This window comes from Corylus avellana, chromosome ca4, assembly GCF_901000735.1.
Source record: "Corylus avellana chromosome ca4, CavTom2PMs-1.0".
NCBI classification, from domain to species: Eukaryota; Viridiplantae; Streptophyta; class Magnoliopsida; order Fagales; family Betulaceae; genus Corylus; species Corylus avellana.
Window position 1 is genome coordinate 27,079,169 of NC_081544.1, and position 16,189 is coordinate 27,095,357.

The 16,189-nt window shown below is 39.7% G+C and overlaps 4 protein-coding genes and 1 pseudogene across 4 annotated transcripts in view; all 5 read right to left on the reverse strand.

The window, feature by feature from the left end:
* Positions 1-978, reverse strand: part of LOC132178321 (serine/threonine-protein kinase BLUS1-like) — a 1,386-nt gene extending 408 nt beyond the window's left edge. The window contains exon 1 of the mRNA XM_059590769.1: positions 12-978. Within this exon, the coding sequence (XP_059446752.1) occupies positions 12-978 (967 nt within the window). The remainder of the gene's footprint in view (positions 1-11) is intronic.
* A 2,203-nt stretch (positions 979-3,181) lies between these two features.
* LOC132178322 (serine/threonine-protein kinase BLUS1-like) lies at positions 3,182-4,393 on the reverse strand. Its single transcript, XM_059590770.1, has one exon. It carries the CDS (start codon positions 4,391-4,393, stop codon positions 3,182-3,184), a length of 1,212 nt encoding a protein of 403 aa, XP_059446753.1.
* Positions 4,394-6,854: 2,461 nt separating this feature from the next.
* Positions 6,855-8,048, reverse strand: LOC132178323 (serine/threonine-protein kinase BLUS1-like). The gene has a single exon (XM_059590771.1). It carries the CDS (start codon positions 8,046-8,048, stop codon positions 6,855-6,857), a length of 1,194 nt encoding a protein of 397 aa, XP_059446754.1.
* A 1,018-nt stretch (positions 8,049-9,066) lies between these two features.
* On the reverse strand, positions 9,067-10,169 carry LOC132178324 (serine/threonine-protein kinase BLUS1-like; annotated as a pseudogene).
* Positions 10,170-14,909: 4,740 nt separating this feature from the next.
* On the reverse strand, positions 14,910-15,920 carry LOC132178325 (serine/threonine-protein kinase BLUS1-like). Its single transcript, XM_059590773.1, has one exon. The coding sequence runs from the start codon at positions 15,918-15,920 to the stop codon at positions 14,910-14,912; it is 1,011 nt and encodes a 336-aa protein (XP_059446756.1).
* Positions 15,921-16,189: the final 269 nt, after the last annotated feature.

A 16,189-nucleotide genomic window follows, 5' to 3' on the forward strand; every position in this document is an offset into this window, starting at 1 on the left:
TATGGATTCACCGCCAAACCAAACTTTTTGCACGTCGGTGGACTCGGTTGGGTACACTGGAACGAGTTCACTACCCTCAGCATCATCATCGCCATTATTGTTATTGGTCGTAAACCGCGCAAGTAGATTAATCTTGGTTTCCTTGAACCTTTCTTCAACACTAGGCAGCCCCCGCAAGACATTCTTTATAAGAAAAGACGAACCCTTGCATTTCTTGAAGAAGGAATGCTTTAACAATGTCTTTGCCGAGGGCCTCTTTGTTGGATCTCGATGGAGACACGAATCCACCATGTCATTGAAAGCCTTGGATAACTTGTTGAGGTTTGAAGGAGGGAGGTGATCATCAGACAAAGGAGGGCATCCGTGGGCCAATTCTAATGCAGTGATTCCAAAGGACCAGATATCACACTTCAAGCCGTAACCATATTTTTGCAACGGTGACATACCATAAGTGCCCGGAGCATTAGTGAACATCAAAGAGGATGATGCAAGCTTAACGGATCCATTTGAGTCAATGAGGATTTTACCGGGCTTGATGTCTCTGTGAAGGCGTCCTTGGCTGTGAAGAAAAGACAAGCCGGTGAGGGTTTGTTTGAGAATTATGGCGATGCATGGCTCGGAGAAGCCGTGTGGGAAAGAAGAAGATATTATGGATCGTACAGAACCAGCGGACATGAATGGCATCACCACGAAAATGCGACGTCCATCATTTTCGAAGAAATAGTGAGGGGTGAGGATGTTTGGGTGGAAGAAATAGGACATGGTCAGGACTTGACGTTCAACATTTTCTATATCCTCCGGGGATTGATCAAGATCAATGGCTTTGATTGCCACCAACATGGAGTTCCTGGGCAAGCACAATATTACCTTGTACACAACACCGGTACAACCGACACCAATTTCATCAAGAAATTTGTACGACTCGGGGAAGGTTGTGTCCGATGGGTCTTCTTCAAGAAATTCTTCTTCGCGAGCCATGAAACTAAACGTACACCTTGATCTTGGATTTGTTTGACTGGGTTTGATTCTTCGATGAAAAGAGTGAGGAAAAATAAAGTAGGGATTTTATTTAGCGGTTTTCTTGTGAGAGTTGAAAAGGAGAAACAGTTAAGACACGGCTAGCGCGCGTGGTTAATTATATGCTTTGAGCGGAAGACGATGCATGCAAGCGCTCCAAAAAGAACATTTTTTCTCTTAAAAGCAAGCGTGGGTTCTAGCATTTTTCTTTTTTAAAAATGTCGCCAAAACTAATAAAAGTTTGATTATTATTAATTAATAACTGTCATTCGTACGTGTAGATGCCTAGTTGACCGTGGGCTGAGGTATATATGAATAAAAAATGCCTGCAAAAAGATAAGAAATAATTAGCAAAAGAGCTTAATGGAGCGAGTTAGCGAAAATAACTATGACGCTTAAATTAGTTAGTATAATTTATGAGAGAAAATTGAATGGAAAAGGTTTTTAGGAGAGAGTTTGTAATGCTATACTTACTTTTACTTCTTTACATAATTTTTTCACACTCATATGTAGTTTTTAAAACGGTTGTACTTGCACTTATGAGGTTTGTATCCATTAGTTTAGGTTTTGAACTAAAAGTAGTGTTATAATATGTATATTAATTTACTCTTGTTTGACTCTCTTGATATTTTTTTCTCCAACAATTGGTATCAGAGCCTAAAGAGCATTGTTTCTCTAGGAGTACCCATGATGTTCTTGTGTGTGACGTTCTTGTGTGAGGGAGAGTTTGGTCAGCGTGGAAAAGACTCACAAGTGAGAGGAGAGTTTGGTCAATATGAAAAAGACTCAAAAGTGAGGGGAGATTTGCTGTACATGCATTGAACCCAAGCCCATTATTAGCTGAGGCTTTTGGTTTAGAAGTGATGTTTTAGTATGTATATCAACTTACTATTGTTAGACTCCATTGGTGTTTCTCTCTCAAAAAAAAAAAAAAAAAAAACATCATTGAATATGAGATGAATCTTTATTAGACTTTACTTTAATGATGATTTTAAAAGCCACATATATGTGAAAAAATGAGCGTAAAAAAGTGGGAGTAAGTTTGCATTACTCAAAGTAAAAACAAGAGGGGTAGTGAGATGCGAGGGCAGTTGATCAATAAGTTTAAATTTTTCCTTAATTATGAAGTAATTTATTTTTTTTGTAGGAGTTTGTAGGGCAAGGCACGACCCGCCCTGGCCTTAATTAACGTGGCTTCGCCATTGATGCTTGCCATGTGGTGGACTTAGAATTGTTCAATTATTTTCCATGTATGGAAAATAATTGATTAAAAAAAAATAGAATTAATGGGGAAAAGAGAACAAGTATCAGAATCTAAATCTAAACCATAAGCATTAACAACAAATGCTACGTGGCAACAAAACCACGTGGAAACACCGAGGGAGATCAATGACTATATATGCATGATTGAAACAAATATAAAAGAACTTCAAAACCAGTCATAATTGAAAATTATATACCCACCACACATGTAAAAGCAACATTTTTGCACCAAAAGAAAGACACAAATTTTTATTAGAATCAAATGATCACCACAAGGCTATACTAAGCACATGATTTAGCTTTCTCTTATTAGAAATACACAATGCTCGATCAATCAGCTAGAGATCTTCCAAATCCATCTCCAACTTCTTTAGGTTCCACTCTTTCTCATACTCCAACTCAACCTTCTGCCTCTCTATATCCTTAGCCATCTCCTCCCCTCCTCACGTAACTGAAAAATTAGATTCTCCACGCTTACCATTTGCACATAAAAATGACATGTGTCTATTTTTTTAATAATATGTGAGATGCACATGAGTTTTTAATAAAATTTATTCTAACCTTATTTATGCTATTAAAAAAAATATGTGCATTTCACATGTTCAACGAACATATGTCACTTTTATAGATTAGATTGAAGGAAATTCATCTAACCAAGTTTGAAGGAAAACTTTGTTCGGGGTACTCTAACTTCTCTAATTTTGTATGCTTTAGTACTGTAATCATCTTATGTACTTCTCATGATTTCTCGCTCGATCCAATTATCTTGTCGTACTTTATATTAATTAGAGGGACTAGTCTTGACCAAAGTTAGATAATTGTAAATTTTAATAAACTGAAACAAAAAACGAGATTAAAATTTTGAACTGAAACAATCTTCAATCAGCAGAATTATAATTAATTAGCGTCGGCCACTACAACTGGCATATGAACCAGAAATTTGGCGCTCGAGTAAATTTAACTCCATCTCCAACTCCAACGTCCTCTTTCTCTCATTCTCCAACTCAACCCTCTGCCTCTCAATAACCTGAGCCATCTGCTCCTCATTGCTCACCTCCCCACCTTCCTCCCCAAGCCACTGAACAATCATAGTGCTCACCGTTGACCATCGCTCATCCAATCTCCTCTTCAACGCCACCAGACGCTCCAACGTGACTTCAGTTAATATAGATTCATCGCCAAACCGAAATTTTTTCACAACTGATGAGTCACCACCCTCAGCGCCATTGTTATTGGTCGTCAACCGCGAAATTACCTTAACCTTCTTTTCCTTGAAAATTTGTTCAAGACTAGGCAGCCCCTGCAAGACATTCTTTACAAGAAAATCCGAACCCTTGCAATTCTTGAAGAAGGAATGCTTCAACAATGTCTCTGCCGAGGGCCTCTTTGATGGATCTTGATGGAGACACGAAGCCACCATGTCATTGAAAGCCTTGGATAACTTCTTGAGCTTTGAAGAAGAGCGTCCGGATCCGTGGGCCAATTCTAATGCAGTGACTCCAAAGCACCAGATATCAAACTTCAAGCCGTAACCATATTTTTGCGCCGGTGGCATACCATTAGTGCCCGGAGCATCAGTGAACATCAAAGAGGATGACGCAAGCTTGACGGATCCATCTGAGTCAATGAGGATTTTACGGGGGTTGATGTCTCTGTGAAGGAGTCCTTGGCTGTGAAGAAAAGACAAGCCGGTGAGGGTTTGTTTGAGAAGTATGGCGATGCATGGCTCGGATAAGCCGTGTGGGAAAGAAGAAGATATTATGGATCCTACAGAACCAGAGGACATTAATGGCATCGCCACCAAAAGGTGACGTCCGGTAACATGTGTGAAGGAGTCACAGTAAGGGGTGAGGATGTTTGGGTGGGAAAGAAAGGACATGGTCCGGACTTGACGTTCAACATTTACTATATGCGCCGGCCGGGATCGATCAAGATCCACGGCTTTCATTGCCACCAACATGGAGTTCTTTGGAAAGCACATTACCTTGTACACAACACCGGTAAAACCGATACCAATTTCATCAAGAAAGATGTACGTCTTGGACTTGGAGAAGGTTGTGGCCGATGGGGTTTGGGCCTTTTCATTCTGATCTTCTTCTTCTTCGTGAGCCATGCATGAAACTAATCACCTGAACTTGGATTTGTTTTACTGCATTGGTTTGATTCTTCGTTGAAAAGAAACTGTTATGAAAAGATGAAAAGAATGAGGAAAAAGAAAGTAGGGATTTTCTTTAGCAGTTTTCTTGTGAGAGTTGAAAAGGAGAAACTGTTTAGACAGAGCGCGTGTGGTTATATGCTTTGAGCGGAAGACGATGCATGAAAGCGCTCCAAAAAGAACATTTTTCTCTTAAAAGCAAGCATGGGTACTAGCATTTTTCTTTTTAAAAAATGTCGCCAGAACTAATAAAAGTTTGATTATTATTGATTAAAAACCGTCATTCGTGTACATCGATCCCTAGTTGACCGTGTGCTGAGGTACGAATCAAAAATTTATGCAAAGCAGTAAGAAATTAGCAAAAGAGCTTACACGAGTCAGCCGGCGAGAAATAACTATGATGTTCGAATTAGTATAGTGTATGAGAGAAAATTGAATGGAAAAAGGTTTTTAGGAGAGAGGGCGTAATGCTATATTGATTTCCATTTCTTTACACAATTTTTTCACAATACTCATAGGTGGTTTTTGAAACGGTTGTACGTGCACTTGTGAGGTTTGTGTCCCACCACATTGTTAAAGTGTAAAGAAAAATAGTAATTTACCCTTGTTTGACTCTCCTGGTATTTCTCTTCCCAACAATTGGTATTAGAGCCTAAAAAGCGTCGTTTCTCTTGAAGAACGTGTGACACTTGTTTTTTTTTTGCCTAATCAAATAAGGGAAACTGGGTTACATGGGATCAAACAACAACAAAAAGGTGGGCACTCTAACAATAAAGCCCAAACGAAAACTGCAGCACAAATACAGAGGAAGATACAAGAAAAAGTCCAAAAAGACCAAATAGTAAGCAATGGTTTTATTCACGGTTCAAGAGAAACCATAAACAAGCCAAGCCTATTGAAGGGCCACACAAGGCAGTGCAGATAAGCAAAATAACTCAGTGAAGAGTTCTATGCAGTAAAGGCAATAGTCACGGTTAAATAATTGTTGTAGAGATAGCATTGCAGAAAATCGTAAAGGAGTTGTTGAAGGACGACCACCGGAAACAAAAAACTCTCCCACAAGATCGATCCACATCTAGACAAAGAGATTGTTACCCACAGGAAATATGAAAAACAATACAACCAAACAAAAAGAAAATACAATACAAGAAAACAACGGTAAAACAACAACATGGGTGAGTAGATCGGGTTTTTTTGAAACCCGATCTATATGGTCAGTTGAAGGCGTGGCTGATGACGATGGGCTGAGCAGCGAGGACAGGGGACGATGGGCTGGACGACGCTGTGTGGTCGGCGGAAGGTGTGGCTGATCGGTGACGATAGTGAGGAATGGCGACGGGCGACGCTGTTGCACAAGAAAACGACAAAAAATACAGAAAACCCAAACAAACTGGCAAGGAAACAAGAGAAAAACGGAGGAGAGGGGGGAGAGAGAGAGGAAAATGCCTTTTCCTCCTCCCCGGAAGGGCCGCACAAGGCGGAGGAGAGGGCCTCACTAGGGAGGTGGCTGGGAAAGAACCCTAGGGTTTTCCAGAGCTTCTCTCTCTAAAACAAGAGAGATAAGGGTTTTATGAAAGAATGAAATTCCGTGTGACACTCTTGTATGAGGGAGAGTTTGGTAATGTGAAAAAGATTCACAAGTGAGGAGAGATTTGTTGTACATGCATTGAACCCAAGCCTATTATTAGCTTAGGTTTTTGGGCTAGAAGTGGTGTTCTAGTATGTATATTAACTTACTCTTGCTAGACTCCTTTAGTGTTTCTCTCTCCAACAAAAACCATCATTAAATATGAGATGGATTTTATTATATTTTTTTTAATCTATTGATGATTTGAAAAGCCACGTATAAGTGTAAAAAAATGGGTGTAAAACGGTGGGAGTAAGTTAGCATTACTCAAAGTAAATACAAGAGGCTAGGGGCGGGATGTGAGGGCCGTTGACCAATAAGTTCAAATTTTTCCTTATGAAGTAACTTTTTTTTTTTTTTTGTAGGAGTTTGTAGGGGCCACGACCCACCCTGACCTGTGGTGGGCTTAGAATTGATTAAGAAAATAGAATTAATGGGGGAAAACAAAAACAAGTATAGAATCTAAATCTCAACCGTAAGCATTAACAACAAAAGCCACCTTTAATATTACACTAGCAACAAAACCAGTTTAATTTCACAGTGACATGGAAGTTTCATATATTAAAGGAATTAGATCAATGACTATATATGCATGATCAAAACAAATATAAAAGAACTTCAAAACCAGTCATAATTGAAAATTATATATCCACCACAGGCATGTAAAAGCAACATTTTTGCACCAAAAGAAAGACACAAATTTTTATTAGAATCAAATGATCACCACAAGGCTATACAAAGCACATGATTTAGCTTTCTCTTATTAGAAATACACAATGCTTGATCAATCAGCTAGAGATCTTCCAAATCCATCTCCAACTTCTTTAAGTTCCACTCTTTCTCGTACTCCAACTCAACCCTCTGCCTCTCTATAACCTTAGCCTTCTCCTCCTTCTCACGTAACTGAAAAATCAGATTCTCCACTCTTACCATTTGCAGATACAAGCTAAGCTTCAAGTCATCCAGATCCAGATCCTCCATCATCGCTTCCTCAGCCTGATCACTATGATCAATTAACTCGCCTGTCTCACCCAACTCACCTCTCTTGTCTTCAATTATTGTAGTGGACTCGGTTTGGAAGACTGGGTCGAGTTCAAACCTTTCCTCGTTGAAGTTCCACCCACTGATAATCCTTCTAGCTGAGTCACTAGGCATCTTCTGCTCCCTCCCCATCTCCAAATCAATCAGATTGCTCACCGTTTCCCTTTGCTCACCCAAGCCCCTCCTCAACGCCACCAGACCCTCCACCATAGCTGAGTCGTCACTAGGCGGCAACCCCTGCAAGACATTCTTAACAAGAAAATCCGAACCCCTGCAATTCTCGAAGAAGGAATGCTTCAACAATGTCTCTGCGGAGGGCCTCTTTGATGGGTCTTGATGGAGGCAAGAAGCCACCATGTCTTTGAAAGCCTCGGAGAAGTTGTTGTGATTTGAAGGAGGGAGGCGAGACAAAGGAGGGCGTCCGCGGGCCAATTCTAACGCAGTGATTCCAAAGGACCACATATCAACCTTCAAGCTGTAATTACCATTATTTTGCGAGTTAATTACCTCCGGTGCCATCCAATAAGGCGCGCCCGCAACGTCATGAGTGAGCATCAAAGAGGATGATGCAAGCTTGACGGACCCATTTGAGTCAATCAGGATGTTACTTGCCTTGATGTCTCCGTGAAGGAAATCTTGGCTGTGAAAATTGGACAAGGCACTTAGAGTTTGTTTGAGAACAATTGCAATGCATGGCTCGGATAAGCCGTCTGGGAAAGAAGACGATATTATGGATTGTAAAGAACCAGCGGAATTAATTGGCGTCACCACCCAAAGGTTAGCGTTTTTGGGTCCAACATTTTCCAAATCCGGCCGTGATTGATCAAGATCGGTGGCTTTGATTGCCATGACCATGGAGTTCATGGGCAAGCATATGGCCTTGTAAACAACGTGATCTCCATCTTCATCAGGAATCTTTTTAGGCTCTTCTTCTTCGTGAGCCATGAAACTAACCACGTTGATCTTGGATGGGTTTGTTAGATTTGTTTTACTGGGTTTTATTGTTGCATATGGCGGGCTAATGAGAGCAAGACGATGATATATATATATGTTATGAAAAGAAAGGAGGGATGTTAGTGGTTTTCTTGTGAGAGTTGAGAAGGAGAAACTGCTTGAGCGCGCGGTTATATACTTATATATGTTTTGAGCTTTTCTCTGTATTCATTTATGCAGTTATTCAAGATGAACTCTTTTTTATTTTTTATTTTGGTTGGTTTAAGAGCTTATTCTTTAGAAATAAATGAGTGAAAAAAGATATATATTAAAAGATGGAATTGTTAGAATTGGGTAGAAGGTACTTTAATGAGGTTCCATATCTTAAAAGTAAGATCAATTTTGACTAGGATTACTCGAGCTCTATCACTTTAAAGTAGCTCATATCCACTCTAGCTAGCTAATTGTCTCAGTCTCTATTCCTAGCTAAGTGTTACTATCATCCCTCTGGTACTCCATTTTTTTGCTTCAGTGTAAACGTACGTCTACTCTTCTCATGATTCCTCCCTCAATGCAATTATCGTGTACTTAATTTATATTGGAGGGACTAGCTTTGAACAAGTTAGATAATTGTAAATTTTAATAATTACAAAAAGTTCTGTCAAACATATTCTTCTTTTTTCAGGCCACCAAATATTGACATTTATTAATGTCAATTTCCTTAATTAATCATTGATGTTAAAAAACTCCAATTAGCAAAATATTGTTCTTCTATCAAACACCAGAAAGCTGAAGCCTGAGAAGTGGGAAATGGAAACTTGTTTTATTAGAATCAAATGATCGATCACCACAACTACAAGACTATTACAATGCAGCTATCTCTATTGTAACACCAGATAGACAAAAATTATCTCCCTCCATAGTCCATACGAAGGCATGCAACAGAGTTGTACTAGAAAGAAAATTTTCAGCTTTCTCTTGTTAGAAAAGAAATACACATTGCTAATTAAATGTCCTTCTAATTCATTCATCACCGCTGCCATCGGCGCCGCCTTTTCTTCTTAACTTGTATCACAGTTTCACCTTCACCGCCAAACAACCTCTTGGCTTGTTTCACAACTGAATCGTCGTCGGTGGACTCGGTTTGGAAGATTGGGTCGAGTTCAAACCTTTCCTCGTTGAAGCTCCACCCACTTATCATCCTTGTCTCTTTTACACTCTGCCTCGCTGATGAGTCACCACCCTCATCATCATCATCATCGCCATGCTTAGCAATCTTGCTTTTCTTGAACCTTTCTTCAACACTAGGCAGCCCCTGCAACACATTCTCTACAAGAAAATCCAAACCCCCGCAATTCTTGAAGAAGGAATGCTTCAATATTGTCTCTGCCGAGGGCCTCATTGATGGATCTTGATGGAGACACGAAGCCACCATGTGTTTGAAAGCCTTGGAGAAATTCTTGTGCTTTGAATGAGGGAGGTGATCATGATGAGACAAAGGAGGGCTTCCGTGGGACAATTCTAACGCAGTGATTCCAAAGGACCATATATGAAACGTGAAGGAGCAATCATCTTCGTCTTCGTTTCTTATCTCCGGCGCCATCCAATAAGACGTTCTTGATTCATCGGACATTGAGGGCCTTCCTAAATCTGCAAGCTTCACGGACCCATTTGAGTCAATGAGGATGTTACTGGCCTTGATGTACATTTGAATGTCTACTTCATTGTAAAGATAGGACACGGCGCTTAGAATTTCTTTAAGAATTATGGCGATGCATGGCTCGGAGAAGCCGTTTGGGAAAGAAGAAGTCATTATGGATTGTAAAGAACCAGCGGACATGAATGGCATCACCACCCAAAGGCGATCATCAACCATGAAAGAACAGAGGGGGTTGAGGACGTTTGGGTGGGAGAAATGGGTCAAAAACGATATTGGGATTGTCACTGAGTGGCGGTACCACGACCCTGATTGACAGGATTGATGGATTTGATTGCCACCACCATGTTCATGGGCTCGCATATGGCCTTGTAAACAACAGAGTTAGAACCACTACCAACTTCATCAAGAATCTTGTACGAGTTTGCGTCCAATGGGTATTGGAGTACCACTTTATGCTCTTCTTTGTGAGCCATGGAATCGCCTACTGATCTTGGATGGGTTTGCTAGAGTTGTTTTGCTGGGTTTAATTCTTGGATAAGGCCGGCTAATGAGAGCAAGACGATGAATCATATATATATATATATATATGTATATATATATATATATATATATGCATGTGTGTGTGTGTGTTATGAAGAAAAGGATGAGGAAAAAGAAGGTAAGAGTGCGGTTATATATTTTGACCCGAGAGAGAGAGAGAGGCCCATATTCACATAAGAGCCTATCCATCATAAAATTGGGCTCAGCCAAGGCCATATCGATCAACAAGTAAATAAAAGGGATAAATATAAAATTGGTCTATCTAGTTGGTCTAATTTACAAATTATTTTATGTGGTATAAAAAACAATTTATAGGTCCCTAGGGTAAATCAAAATAATATTTTACTCTCTAAACTCATTTTCCGTTAAATGACTTAACGGAAACCGTTTCATTGCCACGTCACATCCAATAAAAATGTGACACATGTTTTTTTATTTCTGATTTTAAAAAATGACAGGTAAGCTTTTCCATGTCATCTTGAGGCGCCAGCACACTCTCCATGTCAAATTAAATAAACATAATCCCTCTATATCCCCACTTGTGCCGTCGTCGTTTTTATCTTCCCCACCGATTCATGGTCCATCTCCAGGCGAGCTGTTGGGTTTTGTAGCACGACTGAAATCGCCGCCAGAGAATCGCTAGAAACATTATGATGGTAAGCCACCTTGCTTAAGAGCTGTTTTACTTCCGGTTTTAAGATTTTTGGCATATTTGATCTTTGAGTTACTCTGAGATTTTTGGGCATCTGCGTTTTTAGAGTAGTGTGTTTTTGGGCAGTCTTTCTATGAAAATTTGGATTTGTTTTTGGGCATTGAAGCCTATTCGAAAATTGTTTATAGGCTTTAGAAACAATCTCTCCCTCTCTCTCTGTGTCCTTTTTTTTTGTTTTTGTTTTTGTTCTATGGCAAGCAGTGGTGGAGCCACGTTGGTCTTTGGCGCCCCCAAAGATTTAAAAATTAAAAAAAAAAAAAAAATTCACTGTCCAATGGCAAGCACAATTGTGCTGTTCACTAGTAGGCACAATGGTGAACATCATATATCATTTTTGGAGTAATATCTTTATTTGAAACTTTAAATGTTAGAAGTTTATAGGGCTTAGGTTTATTTACCATAGAATTGACGTGGAGAGTGTGTGCTTGCACCTCAGGATGACATGGAAAAGGTTACCTGTCATTTAAAAAAAAAAAAAAGTGTTGCATTTTTATTGGATGTGACGTGGCAATAAAACGGTTTTCATTAAGTCATTAACATAAAATGAGTTCATGGAGTAAAATGTTATTTTGGCCTACCCTAGAAATCTATAAATAATTTTTTATACCACAGGGAGTGATTTGTAAATTAGGCCAGCCACGATGGCTAATTTTGCATTTATCCCTAAATAAAAATGCAACACCCTTTCATGGTTGCAAAATGCAAATCCCTCAACTCTCATTATCCCAACAAGTCGCGGAGAAGTTAACCAAATGAATAATACGAGAACAGACATGTACGGCTTGCACCCTTCCTAGTAGTATAATTAGGGTGGTTTGCAGGATTTTTCCGTGCTAAAATCGTGTCAGAAAAATGGATGCCAGAACCGTAGTTAAATTCACTTATGAGTGTTTATTTTCAATGTTTACTTTGTTTTCCTTTTCAGCATTTGGATTTTGTGCAGTATTGGTGCTAATTGACTATACAATGATTAATTACCAGCAAGAACAGCGTAATATGCCTAACAGGATAGTACTTACATGGTAATTGGAGTTAGGTTCTGAATATGTGGAAGGGAGCCAGCACTTGTTCCACAAGGTATAAATCATAGTTTTCTAAAATTTTTTTGTTGAATAGGTTCATGCTTATTTATATGGCTGATGAACTTTCAGCTAGCGCTGTACAAGCAGTTGGGGTTATAGCCATTAGCCGCAACCGTATAAGGCGGTTATTGAATTTTAATAACCACAACCGCTCCACTTAGATGGTTAGCGATTATTTTATAACTGGCCATTAGCAGTTACTAAAATCAATAACTGGCGGTTTTATAACCACAATTATAATAATCTGTGAGTTTTTTCCTTATTTTCTCAACAACTACAAGCAGGCAGACTATAAATTAAAAAATAAATAGACAAAAACTCACCGGATCATAATCATCAGCCATTTAGCCTGTGAGACAAAGAGAGAGAGAGAGAGAGGAGAGACAGAGGTGACGAGAAAGAGGAGATACAGAGAGTCCGAGAGAGAGGGACGGCGCCGCATGAGACTTGAGTAGTGATCAGAGAGAGTCTGAGACTAAGAGAATATGATGAAACCTTAATCTGTATAAATCAGGCTGAGTGAGTGAGTGCTTGTTTTCCTCCAAAATGACGCCATTTTGGAGAAAAACACCAAAAGGGCGTCATTTTGATGTTATATTTTAAATATAAAATATATATTTATATTATTATATATTAAGGGTGGGAGGTTAGCGGTTATTAACCGCTTTTCCTTACCCCTAAAACCACTAATTGCCCCTCCCTAGGCGGTTATCGATTTTTGAACTTTTCTTTTCTTGCCAAGGTACATATAGTTTTGACATATACAAGAAAATGTTGTTAGAAAGGGCCTGTCTATCTTCGAAATTGATGGTTGTGCTACCTTTTATGTTTAATGTTAATCCAGCAAGTTTTTATTCAGTCAATGTATCTATTGTTTGTGTAGTCTCCTAGCCTGTTGCATGCATGATATATGAGAGATCTCACCATGGCCTAAACTTTGGCCTTCATGGACACTGACCTGCTATGTATACCTTTAGAGTTGCGAGCACTAAGTTGAGTACATAAACCTTTAAGCTGTTGCTATTCCTGATAATTCATATGGTTCAACTAATAACCTGGTTACTTGGTCCCAGAAAGGAAAATAGAAGAAAGACAATAGTTATAGTTACTTTGACTCACCTTTAGGGAAATGTGAAATGTTGACTTCAATTGCTAGTTCTACCGGTTGTAGTATATGGTTGCGTTAATTAATGGGTTTAAGAGAAGATGAAAGAATTCACTTGAAAAAATTTGACTGATCGTGTCTGTTCTCACAGTTTGCCGGCCACTCACTTAATTCCTACCGGAAAACACATGAAATTGAATCCTTAAAACTTCAGGGAAAAATCTTCTCTTTTTTATTACTATTCTCGTTTCTCTCTTACAATTTTTTTTGGAAAAATTAGATCTCTCCCTCCATTTACAGATTTTCAGCATTTATACTTCCTTTCCTCGAGTTTCGCACCACAACAGCTTCGGAGATCGACACTTGTCGCTTGGGGATTGGGGACTGACCGACAGAGCGGTTCGCTTGACTTCGGTATGGTTGCGCTGAACCTTTCTCGACGAATCCTCTTTGTAGAGATCATGTGTGGCTTAATTTTTGGCGAAGGCATCAGGGCTCGCTATCGAAGCACGAACCCGGCGACCAGGCGTACGAGCCTCGCAGATTGTGCCACGATCGACGATCTGGGACCACGGGTCTTCACATCTCCAATCCGCAAGGTCGTTTATGCCGGGGATTGGGCTTTCGGGTCGTATGTGGGCTGGGCCTGTTCTTGCATGGGACTCTTTGGGTTCGGTGGGCTTTCTCCTGTGCCGGACCCTGGTCCAACAGTGTCCATTATTAAATTTTGGTAGATGGTTTTGTAGCAGTTGTTTCTTTAGCCTCACCCTTAGGTCAATGTGATTATTGAATTCAATTGCTAGTTCGATAAGTTGCAAGATATGATTCGGTTAAATGGGTTTGACTGTTTGGCTAAAATTGCTAAAATCCCTCAAATGCTAGCAAAAAAAAAGACCCTAACTTTTTTTAATAAGAAAAAAATACCCTTATAAATTCAGAAAAAAATGAACAAATAAAAAATTAGTTTATATGGTTAGCCTAAATTACAAATCGCTCCTGCAGTATAAAATATAATTCAGAGGCCAAAATAACAATTTAGTACCCACAGAGATTCCGTTAGTATGTTACGTTAATATTAATAAAATGATGACATATGTCGCTCTTAATAAAACAAAAAAAATATTAATAATAATATAAATATACCCCATGGGCTAGGGTGGAGCCTCTGCGTAGGCCACCCCTTTCCCACAAACCTCATCTAAAATAACTTTTTAGTTTTATATTTTTCTTCGGGTGCAGAAGTGGTCGACATGAGCACATTTGGTAGATATAAGATGTTGGAATTTTTGCAACATATGTGGATAAATATTTTTCTTCGTGCTCCATCACTACTGCACAAAAAGAGGAAATGGGGGAATGGAAGAAGAAGCTAATTAAGGATTATACAATTATCATGCCACCAAATCAAGTTTACTGTATATATGCAAAAGCTTATTATGATATCAGACCCTCAGGGGAAACAGAGACTGCCATATAATTAAAACAGTAGTGCAATGCTAAATATTGTTCTTCAATCGGCACCATCATTATTACTATCAAACACCTGAAATCACGGCAACATGTTTTATTAGAATCAAATGATCTCTCTATCCTAATTCATATACAAATTAAGAAGCACATTATCCAACTCCATACAAAGGCAACAGTAGTGTTTTACCAAGAAAATTACAGAAAATTTTCAGCTCTCTCTTATTGGAAGAAAGAAATATACAAATGCTAAATGTCCTCCTTCTTCAATCATCCGACTTACCTCCCATCCCATGTCTTCAATTAATTATAGTTTCACCCTTGAATCGTCGTCGGTGGACTCGGTTTGGAAGACTGGGTCGATTTCAAACCTTTCCTCGTTGAAACTCCACCCACTGATCATCCTTGTCTCTTTTATACACTGCCTCGCTGATGAGTCACCACCCTCATGCTTAATAATCTTGCTTTCCTTGAACCTTTCTTCAACACTAGGCAGCCCCTGCAAGACATTCTCTACAAGAAAATCCAAACCACCGCAATTCTCGAAGAAGGAATGGTTCGACAATGTCTCTGCCGAGGGCCTCTTTGATGGATCTTGATGGAGACACGAAGCCACCATGTCTTTGAAAGCCTTGGAGAAATTCTTGTGCTTTGAAGGAGGGAGGTGATCATGATGAGACAAAGGAGGGCGTCCGTGGGCCAATTCTAACGCAGTGATTCCAAAGGACCATATATCAGCCTTTAAGACGTAACCATTAATTTGCAAGTTTCTTGCCTCCGGCGCCACCCAATAAGACGTTCTTGATATATCGGATATTGAGGGCATTTCAAAATCTGCAAGCTTCACGGACCCATTTGAGTCAATGAGGATGTTACGGGGCTTGATGTATTTGTGAACGTCTGCCTTCTTGTCAAGATAGGACAGGGCGCTTAGAATTTCTTTGAGAATTACTGCGATGCATGGCTCGGAGAAGCCGTCTGGGAAAGAAGAAGACATTATGGATTGTAAAGAACCGGCGGACATGAATGGCATCACCACCCAAAGGCGATCATCAACTGTGAAGGAACAGAGAGGGTTGAGGATGTTTGGGTGGGAGTGGGACAAAAGCGATATTGGCTTTGATAATAGCCAGTGCAACCAGAATGATTGACCAGGATCGACGGCTTTGATTGCCACCACCATGGGGTACATGGGCATGCATATGGCCTTGTAAACAACAGAGCTAGCACCACTACCAACTTCATCAAGAATCTCGTACGATTTTGAGTCCAATGGGTATTGGAGTACCTCTTTAGGCTCTTCTTTTTCGTGAGCCATGGAATCGCCTACTGATCTTGGATGGGTTTGTTAGATTTGTTTTGCTGGGTTTAATTCTTGGATAAGGCGGGCTAATGAGAGCAAGACGATCGATGATATATGAAAACTGAAAGGGATGAGGAAAAAGAAAGTAGGATTTGAGGGGATTTCTTGTGAGAGTTGAGAAGGAGAAACTCTAAAGAGGGCGCGGTTATATATTTTGAGCGGAGAGAGAGGCCCATATTCACATAAGAGCCCATCCATCATAAAATTGGGCTCTGATTCTGTCA

Excerpts from the sequence above, each read along its gene's own strand:
- LOC132178323 (XM_059590771.1), bottom strand. The coding sequence starts at position 8,048 with ATGGCTCACGAAGAAGAAGAGCCTAAAAAGATTCCTGATGAAGATGGA.
- LOC132178322 (XM_059590770.1), bottom strand. The coding sequence starts at position 4,393 with ATGGCTCACGAAGAAGAAGAAGATCAGAATGAAAAGGCCCAAACCCCA.
- LOC132178325 (XM_059590773.1), bottom strand. The coding sequence starts at position 15,920 with ATGGCTCACGAAAAAGAAGAGCCTAAAGAGGTACTCCAATACCCATTG.